General features: G+C 42.7%; 1 protein-coding gene across 1 annotated transcript in view; it reads left to right on the forward strand.

Moving 5' to 3' along the window:
* Positions 1 to 16,003, forward strand: part of LOC129857638 (atrial natriuretic peptide receptor 1-like) — a 67,039-nt gene extending 51,036 nt beyond the window's left edge. Inside the window, exons 15-22 of the mRNA XM_055926088.1 lie at positions 3,299 to 3,454; positions 9,757 to 9,925; positions 11,694 to 11,840; positions 11,976 to 12,099; positions 12,229 to 12,297; positions 12,423 to 12,597; positions 12,693 to 12,791; positions 12,918 to 16,003. Of these exons, the coding sequence (XP_055782063.1) occupies positions 3,299 to 3,454; positions 9,757 to 9,925; positions 11,694 to 11,840; positions 11,976 to 12,099; positions 12,229 to 12,297; positions 12,423 to 12,597; positions 12,693 to 12,791; positions 12,918 to 13,075 (1,097 nt within the window). The 3' untranslated portion in view covers positions 13,076 to 16,003. The remainder of the gene's footprint in view (positions 1 to 3,298; positions 3,455 to 9,756; positions 9,926 to 11,693; positions 11,841 to 11,975; positions 12,100 to 12,228; positions 12,298 to 12,422; positions 12,598 to 12,692; positions 12,792 to 12,917) is intronic.
* The last annotated feature ends 323 nt before the right edge of the window (positions 16,004 to 16,326 follow it).

Raw genomic sequence — 16,326 nt, forward strand, 5'->3', positions numbered from 1 at the left:
GCCGGAGATGCCCAACTCGGAGAGGGTGGAGAGGAGGAAATGATGGTTCACAGTATCGAAGGCAGCCGATAGGTCTAGAAGGATGAGAGCAGAGGAGAGAGAGTTAGCTTTAGCAGTGCGGAGCGCCTCCGTGATACAGAGAAGAGCAGTCTCAGTTGAGTGACTAGTCTTGAAACCTGACTGATTTGGATCAAGAAGGTCATTCTGAGAGAGATAGCAGGAGAGCTGGCCAAGGACGGCACGTTCAAGAGTTTTGGAGAGAAAAGAAAGAAGGGATACTGGTCTGTAGTTGTTGACATCGGAGGGATCGAGTGTAGGTTTTTTCAGAAGGGGTGCAACTCTCGCTCTCTTGAAGACGGAAGGGACGTAGCCAGCGGTCAAGGATGAGTTGATGAGCGAGGTGAGGTAAGGGAGAAGGTCTCCGGAAATGGTCTGGAGAAGAGAGGAGGGGATAGGGTCAAGCGGGCAGGTTGTTGGGCGGCCGGCCGTCACAAGACGCGAGATTTCATCTGGAGAGAGAGGGGAGAAAGAGGTCAAAGCACAGGGTAGGGCAGTGTGAGCAGAACCAGCGGTGTCGTTTGACTTAGCAAACGAGGATCGGATGTCGTCGACCTTCTTTTCAAAATGGTTGACGAAGTCGTCTGCAGAGAGGGAGGAGGGGGGGGGAGGGGGAGGAGGATTCAGGAGGGAGGAGAAGGTGGCAAAGAGCTTCCTAGGGTTAGAGGCAGATGCTTGGAATTTAGAGTGGTAGAAAGTGGCTTTAGCAGCAGAGACAGAAGAGGAAAATGTAGAGAGGAGGGAGTGAAAGGATGCCAGGTCCGCAGGGAGGCGAGTTTTCCTCCATTTCCGCTCGGCTGCCCGGAGCCCTGTTCTGTGAGCTCGCAATGAGTCGTCGAGCCACGGAGCGGGAGGGGAGGACCGAGCCGGCCTGGAGGATAGGGGACATAGAGAGTCAAGGGATGCAGAAAGGGAGGAGAGGAGGGTTGAGGAGGCAGAATCAGGAGATAGGTTGGAGAAGGTTTGGGCAGAGGGAAGAGATGATAGGATGGAAGAGGAGAGAGTAGCGGGGGAGAGAGAGCGAAGGTTGGGACGGCGCGATACCATCCGAGTAGGGGCAGTGTGGGAAGTGTTGGATGAGAGCGAGAGGGAAAAGGATACAAGGTAGTGGTCGGAGACTTGGAGGGGAGTTGCAATGAGGTTAGTGGAAGAACAGCATCTAGTAAAGATGAGGTCAAGCGTATTGCCTGCCTTGTGAGTAGGGGGGGAAGGTGAGAGGGTGAGGTCAAAAGAGGAGAGGAGTGGAAAGAAGGAGGCAGAGAGGAATGAGTCAAAGGTAGACGTGGGGAGGTTAAAGTCACCCAGAACTGTGAGAGGTGAGCCGTCCTCAGGAAAGGAGCTTATCAAGGCATCAAGCTCATTGATGAACTCTCCAAGGGAACCTGGAGGGCGATAAATGGTAAGGATGTTAAGCTTGAAAGGGCTGGTAACTGTGACAGCATGGAATTCAAAGGAGGCGATAGACAGATGGGTAAGGGGAGAAAGAGAGAATGACCACTTGGGAGAGATGAGGATCCCGGTGCCACCACCCCGCTGACCAGAAGCTCTCGGGGTGTGCGAGAACACGTGGGCAGACGAAGAGAGAGCAGTAGGAGTAGCAGTGTTATCTGTGGTGAGCCATGTTTCCGTCAGTGCCAAGAAGTCGAGGGACTGGAGGGACGCATAGGCTGAGATGAGCTCTGCCTTGTTGGCCGCGGATCGGCAGTTCCAGAGGCTACCGGAGACCTGGAACTCCACGTGGGTCGTGCGGGCTGGGACCACCAGGTTAGGGTGGGCGCGGCCACGCGGTGTGAAGCGTTTGTATGGTCTGTGCAGAGAGGAGAGAACAGGGATAGACAGACACATAGTTGACAGGCTACAGAAGAGGCTACGCTAAAGCAAAGGAGATTAGAATGACAAGTGGGCTACACGTCTCGAATGTTCAGAAAGTTAAGCTTACGTTGCAAAAAATAAAAGTAAAATAAAAGATCTGATTGACTAAAATGATATAGTACTGCTGGCTGGTGAAGTAGCCTGGCTAGCAGTGGCTGCGTTGTTGAAAGTGAAGCTGGCTAGGTGACCTCGACAATTTCTCTAAATTTCTCTAAACTACACAATTATCATGGATACAAGGACAGCAAAGACAACTAGCTAACACTACGCTAATCAAGTCGTTCCGTTGTAATGTAAGTTTCTACAGTGCTGCAATTCGGTAGAAGTTGGCTAGCTAGCAGTGTTAGCTAGCAGTGTTGGCTAGGTAGGAGGACGGCAGCGCGGCAGGCGAAAATAGCTGGCTAGCTAACCGATAATTACTCAAAGCTACACAATTATCTTAGATACAAAGATAGCAAAGAAAACTATGTAGCTAGCTAACACTACACAAATCAAGTCGTTCCGTTGTAATGTAATCGTTTCTACAGTGCTGCTAATCGGTGGCTAGCTGGCTAGCTAGCAGGGTTGACTACGCTACGTTACGTTACGTTAGGACGAGAATACCTGGCTAGCGAACCTCAGCGAACCTCGATAACTACACAATTATCTTTGATACAAAGACGGCTATGTAGCCAGCTAAGTAGCTAGCTAAGATCAAACAAATCAAAGATAGCAAAGACAACTGTGTAGCCAGCCAACACTACACTAATCAAGTCGTTCCGTTGTAATGCACTCGTTTCTACAATGCTGCTATTCGGTGGCAAGCTGGCTAGCTAGCAGTGTTGGCTACGTTGCGTTACGTTAGGACGAAAATAGCTGGCTAGCGAACCTCAATAACTACACAATTATGTTTGATACAAAGACGGCTATGTAGCTAGCTAAGATCAAACAAATCAAACCGTTGTACTGTAATGAAAATGAAAATCAGACCGTTGTACTATAATGAAATGTAATGAAAAGTTATACTACTATTGGGTAGACGGTGGACGTTTGCTAGCTGGCTAGCTGCTGGGCAGATAGCAGTGTGGACTACGATAGACGACGAAATACGATAATTACGCAATTATCTTTGATACACAGACGGCTATGTAGCTAGCTAAGAAGAAATTGCTAAGGTTGGACAAATTAAACCGTTGTACTGTAATGAAATGTAATGAAAAGTTATACTACCTGCAGAGCGAATGCAAATGCGACCGCTCGCTCCAAACCGGATGTCTACAGATAACTAAGGTCAAATCCTTAAGAGGGTGAAATACGAAACTGACCTTAGATCAGTGCCTGTAGGCAAATTGATTATGCTTTTAGTCAATGTATCCATCTATGTGTGTAGGGAAGCTGTGGATGGCCCCAGAGCTGCTGAGGTTGGAGAGACCACCTCCATGTGGCACACAGAAGGGAGACGTCTACAGCTTTGGCATCATTCTCCAAGAGGTGGCGCTACGCCACGGTGCCTTCTATCTGGAGGGAGAGCCGCTCAGCCCCAAAGGTAACACACACACACAGACACACACACGCACTCTCTCTTTCTACATGACAGACATTTGGGACCGATTTGATCCTATGTAGCAAAATTTGAAATTGTGTTTTTTACATTGGATAAAAGTAGAGATTCAGAGCGCGAAAGTTATAGATAATACACTACAGTTGAGGAACAATGGGAAAGTGATTTTGCTTTGAAAGTTGATAAACTTGTAACCCCACTTTTGAGAAAATGGCTCTTGAATGTTTTGGTACACCTACTAGAGAGCTCTTCTTTGTCTAAACCCATTCAGGATCATTCACAACCTCTTAAGCCTTAGCCCCACCCATCTCTTTAAGGATTCACATGTGAGTCCATGTGCTAAACAGAGTGAGTAAGTTCCCAGACAACTGAGAACTTGGAAAAATACAAGGTGAAATCATGACGTCAGTGATCTTCAGGTCAAAAAGTCAGGGCTCTAGAAAGAGGCCCGAGTTCCTGAGTTGGAATTCTGAGTTGGATGACAGTTCAAAATGATTTTTCCTAGTCGGAGCTAGTTTTCTGAGTCCCCAGTTGTCTTGAACACACTGAAGTCGGAAGTCGGAAATTTCCGAGTCCCCAGTTTTTGAACGCAGCAATAATCCCAACCCATACTACTAGCAATACAAACTGATTGTCATAGCTAGCCACCATGCATGAATCTCCAGGTAGCTAAAGCTAACCAACTAGGTTCAATGTTAGCTAGCTAGCTAACATTAGGTTATAACTAGCAATGCAAATAGATTTCGGAGATACAAATAATAATATTACACAGATCATATACGTAACGTTAGCTAGTGAGCCAGCCAGCTAACGTTAGCTAGCTAGCTAACACTACGCTTTAACTTAAAATTAAAATGACATTCTGACTAAATTTCAAATGTATAATATCTGAAAATGTATCTAGCTAGACTTTCTTACCCGTATACATGGATGAACGTTTCTCCCTCTCTGTCACCGTTGCCATGGTTGCCCTTAGTTTGAAGATGTAATCCGGAGACAGGTGTTTTATACAACAGCTTTCTGTGTTCTCTTTTCGATTCCCGCTGCATATTTGCAATCAAATGCTAGAATTTACTCCATCTCCATAGCAATCATACTCTGCTACCACCGGGCATTCAACTTCTTCCGTGACAACAACATTGTTGATCGCTGTTTCTGAAGACTCTACAATGTCTGGTTCAATTAAAATGTTTTTATCTAAATCAGGGATTTCCTCATCGTCTGATTCATTTTCAGAGTCAGCATGGCACGATCGTCCTCCAGACAGTGGAGAGCAGTAGCAATACTTCTGCAGTTTTTTATGATATCTTTCAAAAAAGCTGTGGTAGAAAGGATTACCTACACATACTGAGCAGCTCATGTTATAGACAGAAGCATGCTACATGGCTACATACTCATCTCTCTATAAGAGCTCAGGGCCAGACACAGATGCAGACACGGGAGGCAGATGGTTTGAGTGTTTGATATTTATTAGTTCCAAAAAGGGTAGGCAAGAGAATAGTCATGGACAGGCAAAGGGTCAAAACCAGATCAGAGTCCAGGAGGTACAGAGTGGCAGGCAGGCTCGAGGTCATGGCAGGCAGACTGGTCAGGCAGGCGGGTTTAGAGTCCAGAAAACAGGAAAGAGTCAAAACCAGGAAGACTAGCAAAAGAGAGAATAGCAAAAGCAGGAGCACGGGAAAAACACGCTGGTTGACTTGAAACAGACAAGACGAACTGGCACAGAGAGACAGGAAACACGGGGATAAATACACTGGGGAAAATAAGCTACACCTGGAGGGGGTGGAGACAATCACAAGGAGAGGTGAAACAGATCAGGGCGTCACACTCTCGGCATGTCCAGCCCATCCATTATCTCAGCCAATCATGGCTAGCGGGAAGGTTCCTGTCTTTTCCCGTGGCTAAACCAACTAGGCTTGTAATTTATTCTTATTTACAGATGGCAAACAAGTTTGTTATTAAGGCACAGGAAAGTTCATTCTTCCAGAAGGCATTTCTGCACAAAAAAGCATTTTGATAAAAAATTCAAATGTTCATGTTCAAATGCCTCTCCTGTGAAGTAGTGACATGCGACATACTCCTAGTTTCCTGAAACTAGTCACATTTGTGCTCCCATACACTTTTGGTCATAAGCACGCTTATTTGCACATAAACACAGATGTATTATAAAAGAAAGAGAGAATACCATTGCTGCTGAGTAAATTATACTCCAGATTGTGTCCAAGATAAACATTGTTTGTATGTTTCTTCCATCAAAAGCATAACAAACAAACCTAACAAGCCTCCTTCTCCTCAAGGCTCTGTGGTCTTTGCTGACTGCATTATCGCCGAGTAGCGATAAGGCAATTAGAGCAACTCAAAACAAAAGCTGTTATTCTGCACATTGCACCCGCAAGTCTGTTTACTCAGGAAAGCTCTGTAGAAAACACAAACCTATCAAAAAACACATAACAGCTCCAGTGACTCAACAAAGCTACAGTATGTCGTCACATTTTACTCCATGTGAACTGTATTCTTTATATTTCAAGGTTCCTCCTTGACTCTACTCACAAATAAACATGACATGAAATTCAACAAATGAAGTGTAGACATCCAAATATTGACACAACCCAATGTTCATTTCAGAGCTGCTGACCAATATGCCACGACGTTAAAATGGAGACATGGAACAGTTTTGCAATTGCAACCATTTGGCAACTTAAACTAGGGAAAGTTCATGAATTTGTCGAACACGCTCCCAAAAGTGACAGATTTTCTGCCTCCTTTTCTATTTTCTCACTCAGCCCCTCTTGCACCCCACTTACCCTGAAGAGCCTACTCTAATGATATGGAGGACGAGAGCTAATATACCTCTCTGCTTTGTACTAAGTATAGTTAAGCCCACACAAACACTTGTAGGGACAAACACACAGTCACATGCTTTATATAACACAGAAACATATTATATTTGTTTACCTTCCACTGTACTGTTTTCTGTGTCTCTGTCTTAGAGTAAAGCAACACAATTTTAATAAAATATCAGATTGTAAGTACATAGCTGCAACCAAGATATTTATTTTTCATTTGAGCAGGGGTGTGTGACTCTTTAGAACGTTTTTTATTATCAGTCAAGATTTCAGATTAAATTGTAGTTAGTTTGGGAACAACAATCTGTCCTATCTTCCTTCTTTAGAAAACTGAAAAAGAAAGAGATTGGATTTCTTGCTATACAGATCAGCAATAACAGCTGTTGTTGTGTTCCAAGTCAAGTCTCCGTCACAACGTGTTGAGGAGAAAACCTTGCTGTCATCCATGTCTGCCAACCACCACTGCTCAGTGAATTCGTTTTTTTTCAAAACCATAATTGCATGAAATTGTGCAGAGTTGTAGAAAATTGAACGTGATTGTAGTCGATTGCAAAAGTGGTGTACTGAGAGAGAAGCAAGTGTTTGTATTTGCTCATCAGAGTGTAACACGTTGTACTGGCAGACAGCAGCTGTTGTGTGACAGAAAGACAATGAACTGACTTAGAACCAGAGCATGACATTTATGCCACTGACACCACTTTATGGTCTTAACTCAATTAGGCTGCATGGACTGCTGTTGGGTCTCTGTGTGTGTGTGTGCGTCTGTGTGTGTGTGTGTTTGCATGCTTAATTTTTTTTTCTGAATGAGCGCAGAAACAGGGGAATAGGGTGAGAAATGATGAAAGTGTGAAGGAGATGATAGAATACCTTGGGAGGGAGAGATAATGGAAAGATTGTGAAAGCATATGAACACAATGGAAAGGAAATTTGACTGGAATCTCTGAGAAGATGAAAGCAGAAGGAATGACACTAGATAGGAAATATAACATTTTACCATCTATAGGAATGCTTTATACACTGTCACGTTCTGACCATAGTTCTTGTGTGTTTTACTTGTTTTAGTGTTTGGTCAGGACGTGAGCTGGGTGGGAATTCTATGTTGTGTCTAGTTTGTCTGTTTCTATGTTCGGCCTAATATGGTTCTCAATCAGAGGCAGGTGTTTTGTGTTGTCTCTGATTGGGAATCATATTTAGGTGGCTTGTTTTGTGTTGGGGTTTGTGGGTGGTTGTTTCCTGTCTTTGTGTTCGTTTCACCAGAGAGGACTGTTTCGGTTTGCCATGTTTGTTATTTTTGTATTGTGTAAGTGTTCACGTTTATCGTCTGTCATTAAATCATGTTGAGCACGAACTACGCTGCGTCTTGGTCCGATCCCTGCTACACCTCCTCTTCAGACGAGGAGGAGGACGGCTGCCGTTACATACACTGAGTGTAGAATACCTTAAGAATACCCCCCCCCCCACACACACACACACACACTTTCTCCCTCAGAACAGCCTCAATTTGTCGGGGCATGGACTCTAAAAGGTGTCGAAAGCATTCCACTGGGATGCTGGCCCATGATGACTCCAATGCTTCCCACAGTTGTGTCAAGTAGAGGTCGACCGATGGCCGATTAATTAGGGCCGATTTCAAGTTTTCATAACAATCGGTAATCAGCATTTTTGGATGCCGATGATGGCCGATGACATTGCACTCCACGAGGAGACTGCGTGGCAGGCTGACCACCTGCTACGCGAGTGCAGCAAGGAGCCAAGGTAAGTTGCTAGCTAGCATTAGACTTATCTTATAAAAACAATCAATCTTAACATAATCACTAGTTAACTACACATGGTTGATGATATTACTAGTTTAACTACCTTGTCCTGCGTTGCAAATAATCAATGCGGTGCCTGTAAATGTATCATCGAATCACAGACTACATTGCCAAACAGGTGATGATTTAACAAGCGCATTCGCAAAAAAAGCACTGTCGTTGCACCAATGTACCTAACCATAAACATCAATGCCTTTCTTAAAATCAATACACATCTATATATTTTTAAACCTGCATATTTAGTTAAAAGAAATTCATGCTAGCAGGCAATATTAACTAGGGAAATTGTGTCACTTCTCTTGCGTTCTGTGAGTCAGGATATATGCAGCAGTTTGGGCCAACTGGCTCGTTGCGAACTGTGTGAAGACCATTTCTTCCTAACAAAGACCGTAATTAATTTGCCAGAATTGTACATAATTATGACATAACATTGAAGGTTGTGCAATGTAACAGCAATATTTAGACTTATGGATGCCACCCGTTCAATAAAATATGGAACGGTTCCATATTTCACTGAAAGAATAAACGTTTTGTTTTCGAAATTATAGTTTCCAGATTTGACCATATTAATGACCTAAGGCTCGTATTTCTGTGTGTTTATTATATCATAATTAAGTCAATGATTTGATATTTGATAGAGCAGTCTGACTGAGCGGTGGTAGGCAGCAGCAGGCTCTTAATTCAAACAGCACTTTCCTGCATTTGCCAGCAGCTCTTCGCAATGCTTGAAGCACAGCGCTGTTTATGACTTCAAGCCTATCAACTCCCGAGATTAGACTGGCAATACTATAGTGCCTATAAGAACATCCAATAGTCAAAGGTATATGAAATACAAATGGTATAGAGAGAAATAGTCCTCTAATTCCCATAATAACTACAACCTAAAACTTCTTAACTGGGAATATTGAAGACATGTTAAAAGGAACCACCAGCTTTCATATGTTCTCATGGTCTGAGCAAGGAACTTAAAAGTTAGCTTTTTTACATGGCACATATTGCACTTTTACTTTCTTCTCCAACATTGTGTTTTTGCATTATTTAAATCAAATTGAACATGTTTCATTATTTATTTGAGACTAAATTTATTTTTATTTATGTATTATATTAAGTTAAAATAAAAGTGTTCATTCAGTATTGTTGTAATTGTCATTATTACAAATATATACAGTATATAAAAATCGTACGATTAATCGATATCGGCTTTTTTTTGTCCTCCAATAATCGGTATCGGCGTTGAAAAATCATAATCGGTTGACCTCTAGTGTCAAGTTGGCTGGATGTCTTTTGGGTGGTGTACCATTTTTGATACACATGGGAAACTGTTGAATGTGAAAAACCCAGCAGTGTTGCAGTTCTTGACACAAACCGGTGCTCCTGGCAACTACTACTATACCCCGTTCAAAGGCACTTAAATATTTTGTCTTGCCCATTCCCCCTTTTAATAGCACACATACACAATCCATGTCTCAATTGTTTCACGTCTTAAAAATCATTTTTTTTACCTGTCTCCTCCTCTTAATCTACACTGATTGAAGTGGATTCAACTAGTGACATCAATAAGGGATTCACCTGGTCAGTCTATGTCATGGAAAGAGCGTAATGTTTTGTACACTCCCCCTTCCTCTAGAAATCATGGACCGGGTGGCTCTGGGTGAGTGGCCGTGCCTGCGGCCTGCTGTCAACCCTCAGATCCACAGCCAGGAGCTGGGCCAACTCATGCAGCGTTGCTGGGCAGAGGAGCCCACCGAGAGGCCCGAGTTCAACCACATCAAACTGCTGCTACGCAAACAGAACAGGTGGGTGTAGGGGGGTGGAAGTGGGGAGTGTGTTCCATGATTCCATTAATGTCTGTGCGTCTCCATTCCAAAAAAAGAGTATGACTACAGTACCAGTCAAAAGTTTGGACACACCTACTCATTCAAGGGTTTTTCTTTATTTTTTACTATTTTGTACATTGTAGAAGAATAGCGAAGACATCAAAACTATGAAATAACACATGGAATCATGTAGTAACCAAAAAAGGTGTTAAACAAATCAAAATATATTTCATATTCTTCAAAGTATCCACCCTTTGCCTTGATGACAGCTTTGCACACTTTTGGCATTCTGTCAACCAGCTTCATGAAATATGCTTTTCCAACAGTCTTGAAGGAGTTCCCACATATGCTGAGCACTTGTTGGCTGCTTTTCCTTCACTCTGCGGTCCAACTCATCCCAAACCATCTCAATTGGGTTGAGGTCAGGTGATTGTGGAGGTCAGGTCATCTGATGCAGCACTCCATCACTCTCCTTCTTGGTCAAATAGCCCTTACACAGCCTGGAGGTGTTGGGTCATTGTACTGTTGAAAAAATATATATAGTCCCACTAAGCGCAAACCAGATGGGATGGCATATCGCTGCAGAATGCTGTGGTAACCATGCTGGTTAAGTGTGCCTTGAATTCTAAATAAATCACTGACAGTGTCACCAGCAAAGCACCATCACACCTCCTCCTCCATGCTTCACGGTGGGAACCACACATGCGGAGATCATCTGTTCACCTACTCTGTGTCTCACAAAGACACGGCGGTTGGAACCAAAAATCGCATATTTGGACTCATCAGACCAAAGGACAGATTTCCACCGGTCTAATGTCCATTGCTCGTGTTTGTTGGCCCAAGCAAGTCTCTTCTTATTATTGGTGTCCTTTAGTAGTGGTTTCTTTGCAGCAATTCGACCATGAAGGCCTGATTCACGCAGTCTCCTCTTTACAGTTGATGTTGAGATGTGTCTGTTACTTGAACTCTGAAGCATTTATTTGGGAATCAATATCTGAGGCTGTTAACTCTAATGAACTTATCCTCTGCAGCAGAGGTAACTCTGGGTCTTTTTTTCCTGTGGCGGTCCTCAGAGCCAGTTTCAGTAATAGCGCTTGATGGTTTTTGCTACTGCACTTCAAGAAACTTTAAAAGTTCTTGAAATGTTCCTGATTGACTGACCTTCATGTCTTAAAGTAATGATGGACTGTTGTTTCTCTTTGCTTATTTGAGCTGTTCTTGCCATAATATTCACTTGGTATTTTACCAAATAGGGCTATTTTCTGTATACCACCCCTACCATGTCACAATATAACTGATTGGCTCAAACGCATTAAGAAGGAAAGAAATTCCACAAATTCCAAAACTTTTAACAAGGCACACCTGTTACTTGAATGCATTCCAGGTGACTACCTCATGAAGCTGGTTGAGAGAATTCCAAGAGTGTGCAAAGCTGTCATCAAGGCAAAGGGTGGCTACTTAGAATAATCTCAAATATCAAATATATTTTGATATTTGTTTAACACCTTTTTGGTTACTAGATGATTCCATATGTGTCATTTCATAGTTTTGATGTCCTCACTATTATTCTACAATGTAGAAAATAGTAAAAAATAAAGAAAACCCTTGAATGAGTAGGTGTGTCCAAACCTTTGACTGGTATTGTATATATGTGTGTGTGTGTGTGTGTGTGTGTGTGTGTGTGTGTGTGTGTGTGTGTGTGTGTGTGTGTGTGTGTGTGTGTGTGTGCGTGTGCGTGTGTGTGTAGGGAGTGCAGCACTAACATCCTGGATAACCTGCTGTCCCGTATGGAGCAGTATGCTAACAACCTGGAGGAGCTGGTGGAGGAGAGAACCCAGGCCTACCACGAAGAGAAACGCAAGGCTGAGGCCCTGCTCTACCAGATACTACCACAGTGAGTCTCTGCTATACACACACAAACACACACACACACACACACACACAAACACATACACACACAGTGAGTCAATGCGATATACACACACACACACACACACACAGTGCGTAATGTTACTGTCTGTACCTGCAGTTCAGTGGCGGAGCAGCTAAAGAGAGGGGAGACGGTACAGGCTGAGGCCTTTGATTCAGTCACCATCTACTTCAGTGACATTGTGGGCTTCACAGCCATATCAGCTGAGAGCACACCTATGCAGGTGAGAGAGCACGATCACATTGACACTACTCCCACAGGTGTGACAAGTTACAAAGATAGACTTTACAAGGGAGGCCATAGTCAAACCAAACAATTCCTATTCTGCTCTAAAAAATGTTTGCGTCTTTAGGTTGTGACCCTGCTCAATGACCTCTACACCTGTTTCGATGCCATCATTGACAACTTTGATGTTTACAAGGTAACATTATATTTCTCATCAATGTGCAGATGAAGGAAAGGAAAAGAGGAGATGAAGCCTCTATTGAGATCCTCCATGAGGACACACTGACCTCCCTGCCCCTGCTGTTTCTGTGGCGCCCCCAGGTGGAGACCATCGGCGATGCCTACATGGTGGTGTCCGGCCTACCGGTGAGGAACGGGAAGCTACACGGCCGAGAGATCGCCCGCATGGCCCTGGCTCTGCTCAACGCCGTACGCACCTTCAAAATCCAACACCGGCCTGACCAGCAGCTCAAACTACGCATTGGCATCCACAGCGGTGAGTGGCACGCAATGGTCACATGCTAGCAGACTCAGTGGTGATATACCAATTTCAGTTGTGTGATTGACCAATTCACTCCACTCTATATTCAGGCCCTGTGTGTGCAGGAGTGGTGGGGCTGAAGATGCCACGGTACTGTCTGTTTGGAGACACAGTCAACACCTCTTCACGACTGGAGTCCAATGGTGAAGGTAAGCCACAGAGTAGTCATACAACTCGTGGGTTTTAAATCAGTTCCACAGATCTGCTGGTTTTCATATCTCTGTGGTAGTTAATTGACTAATTAAGGATTGCTCTCCTCACCTTCTCCCTTACAGCGCTGAAGATCCATGTGTCTGCGGCCACGCGTGACGTCCTGCAGGAGTTCAACTGCTTCCAGCTGGAGTTGAGAGGAGATGTGGAGATGAAGGGGAAGGGGAAAATGACAACCTACTGGCTACTGGGAGAGAGCAAGAGCAATGAGTCAACGAGCTAAGGGGACGAGCCAAGGGAAGGAGGGAGGAAGGTCATGAATGAAGAAGTGGTGGAGGCAAACATGAGCAAATAATGGGAACCCCAGATTTGAAGTGCTGAAGCAAGTAATCAAATGAAGAGGCCTGGTGAATGAATGAGGTGGGGAGGGGGGAGGTAGATGAGGAAGAGGACAAGGAAGGAGGATGTGGAGAACTTTCTTCACTTCAGCCCTCCTGCACTCGAACATCTAGATTCTAAGGACATATAGAAAGCTACATGCTCTGAGTGTGTGTGTGATGTTCTGTGTCTACGTTTTTCCAGTTTTATTTCTATGTTGGAGGTTTTGGATGCAACACTGATGGTATTTTAGATCGGTAAAAAAAATTGGTTCACATACACACCTTTACAGGAGGTTGTGGATATTGCTGCCTGGTGGTCACATTATGTAACTGTTTTTTGAATTCATGTATTTTATGAGTACACAGTATCCCACTGGGCACAGACGTCAGTTCAACATCTAGTTTTGATTTAAATTTGGTTGAGTTGTCAACTAATGTGAATTCAACGTGAAATAAACAACAAATATCACTATGTCATTGGATTTAGGTTAAGAGTTGGGTGAAAAAAATACGAAATGCCCTTACGTTGATGACTTTTTTACAAATCCAATCAGTTTTCCATGTTGACTCAACATCATCACATACATTTTCGGGGTTGAAATGACAGAAATTACGTTCAAACTTCTTTTATCCAGTGGGATTTATAATTTGATTAATTTCCACTGTAGTCTTTGTGATTATGTATCCCCAGACCCCAACCACAATAACTGAGCCTACTCTGGAGTTAAAATGACTTGTTTGATGTGTGGGTGTGCGTGTGTGGGTGTGCGTGTGTATAATGTCTCATCAGTGTATATGATTTGTATGTTTACAGTCATATCAGTCTTATTATTTTGTATAATACAGATGTTGTTTATTTCTCAATAGATTACTTTTCTATTGCCTGAAGGGCAATTCACAGAAATGCACTTAAGATAAAGTCAAGCATTCCACTTCTTCGGCACCATATACAGTTTCATTATTTTCACTGAAGTGTACGATTGCCTATGAATCTGTCTTATGAAGATTCAGTTTAATGCATTATTGTTGTTAGTGAAAACATACAGCTGAGCTTACATCATACACATATGCCATGGCCGTCTCAGTCACCAGATCTCAACCCAATTCAATACTTATGGGATATTCTGGTGCGTTTTCCACCACCATCAACAAAATACCAAGTGATGGAATTTCTCGTGGAAGAATGGTGTCGCACTTGTAGAATTTATGCTAAGGTAAATTGAAGCTGTTCTGGCTCAACGCCCTATTAAGCAACTTTATGTTGGTGTTTCCTTTATTTTGTCAGTTACCTGTATTCAACAGTGATTGAAGACAGGTAACCGTTTTCTGCTGGAAAGACAGGCTCTTGACAGAGGATAGTTTTATGACAATTGTGGCTGGACAGCTGGACACACACTGGCTCCTGATTTCTGAATGGATTTGTCTGAACTGCTACTCTGAAAACACCCTGGAATAAAAATTAAGAGGTCACCAGGGAACTTTTAGAAAGGGTTCGCACTGAGAACCTCTGTAACTTTGCAATAACTAACCGCGTCGAAAGGACTTAATGAATTCTGGGGTAGATATGTATAAAGGACTAAATTAATTCTGGGGTAGATGTGTATAAAGGACAATTAATTCTGGCCTAGATGTGTATAAAGGACTAAATTAATTCTGGGGTAGATGTGTATAAAGGACTAAATTAATTCTGGCGTAGATGTGTATAAAGGACAATTAATTCTGGGGTAGATGTGTATAAAGGACAATTAATTCTGGGGTGGATGTGTATAAAGGACAATTAATTCTGGGGTAGATGTGTATAAAGGACAATTAATTCTGGCGTAGATGTGTATAAAGGACAATTAATTCTGGGGTAGATGTGTATAAAGGACTAAATTAATTCTGGGGTTGATGTGTATAAAGGACTAAATTAATTCTGAGGTAGATGCGTATAAAGTTCCATATTTTGGTTTGGTGTTCACAGTAACCTTTGCGTTTCAGAGTCATGGAGAATGGTATTGTTTTTTGCGTCTCAAGACAACAGTGTTCATCATCTGTTGAGAAGTGTTGAACAGATCAATATTGTCTGTAAGACCTCAGCCTGTCGACATGTATTTTCATCTCGTTTTTTCTGTTTGAATCAGTAAATATGGTATAAGTGTATTAGTGGCTGTTTTAGTTCTGTGTGTCCCTATCAGTGGTGGGGTGTATGTAAGTGTATTCACTATTCAGAGCATGTGTGTGAGAGGAGGGTAAAAAAAAGCAGACACCTTTACAAGTCTTTTACAGGTACGTTTTCTCCACCAAACCCTTTCATCACTTATCGAATCTCATTTAAACTATATCTGATCCCCACGTTCACTATTATCAAATATCTTTAGATTACTTCATTAAACCCTCCTCTAATCCAGGGCAGCCTAGACAAAATGAGCAATACTGTAGTTTAGGGTTCTTTCTCCCTGTCCCTGTCCCTCTTTTCTCTTTCTCAGTCAATCATCTCTGACTAATCTCTCTCTCTCTCCCCAAGGATCAAATGTAACCCTTTCCCTTAGATCAGAGCCCAAAGGTGGGTATTAGAATAAGCCTTAAACTGTAACCTGTCATCCATCATAAGGTAATGTAGTCATTATCTAATGTGTCTTGAAGCCTGTGAAGTATGTGTTTGATCTCTGTAACATCAAGTGCTTGAGTGAAGTAGACAATATATATAACTGTTTCTATTTTGCTTTGAAATGTGGTACTAAAATTTATTTTACTCTATTTCCTTTATCTTGCTTGTTGGTTGATTCATTTCAACTGTCATATTTATTGTGGTAAAAACTGAAATAGACAAGGTACATTTTTATTTTTAATGCATTCATTTCTTCAAGTCAAGGACATGGATAAGTTAGCACAGAAGGAAAATAGGCCATATAGTAGGACAGTATACTGAACATTGTGTTCAAATGTTTGTGAAATTTATATGGGAAACCTAGACAATGTTGTGGATTGAAAGATCAGCAATGTTATTTAATTTGACCGTAATATCTCATGTGGCATATCAGGGGAGACTTTTTAAAACGAATTTCCTGCAATTCTACAAAGTTTGCCTACTTATTACGCCTCTCTTGAGAGGTATTTTGAGGGATATATGGGTGTATTTTGAAAACACAGTATAAGTGGAAGCCCCCCCAAA

Source organism: Salvelinus fontinalis, chromosome 6 (assembly GCF_029448725.1).
Source record: "Salvelinus fontinalis isolate EN_2023a chromosome 6, ASM2944872v1, whole genome shotgun sequence".
NCBI classification, from domain to species: domain Eukaryota; kingdom Metazoa; phylum Chordata; class Actinopteri; order Salmoniformes; family Salmonidae; genus Salvelinus; species Salvelinus fontinalis.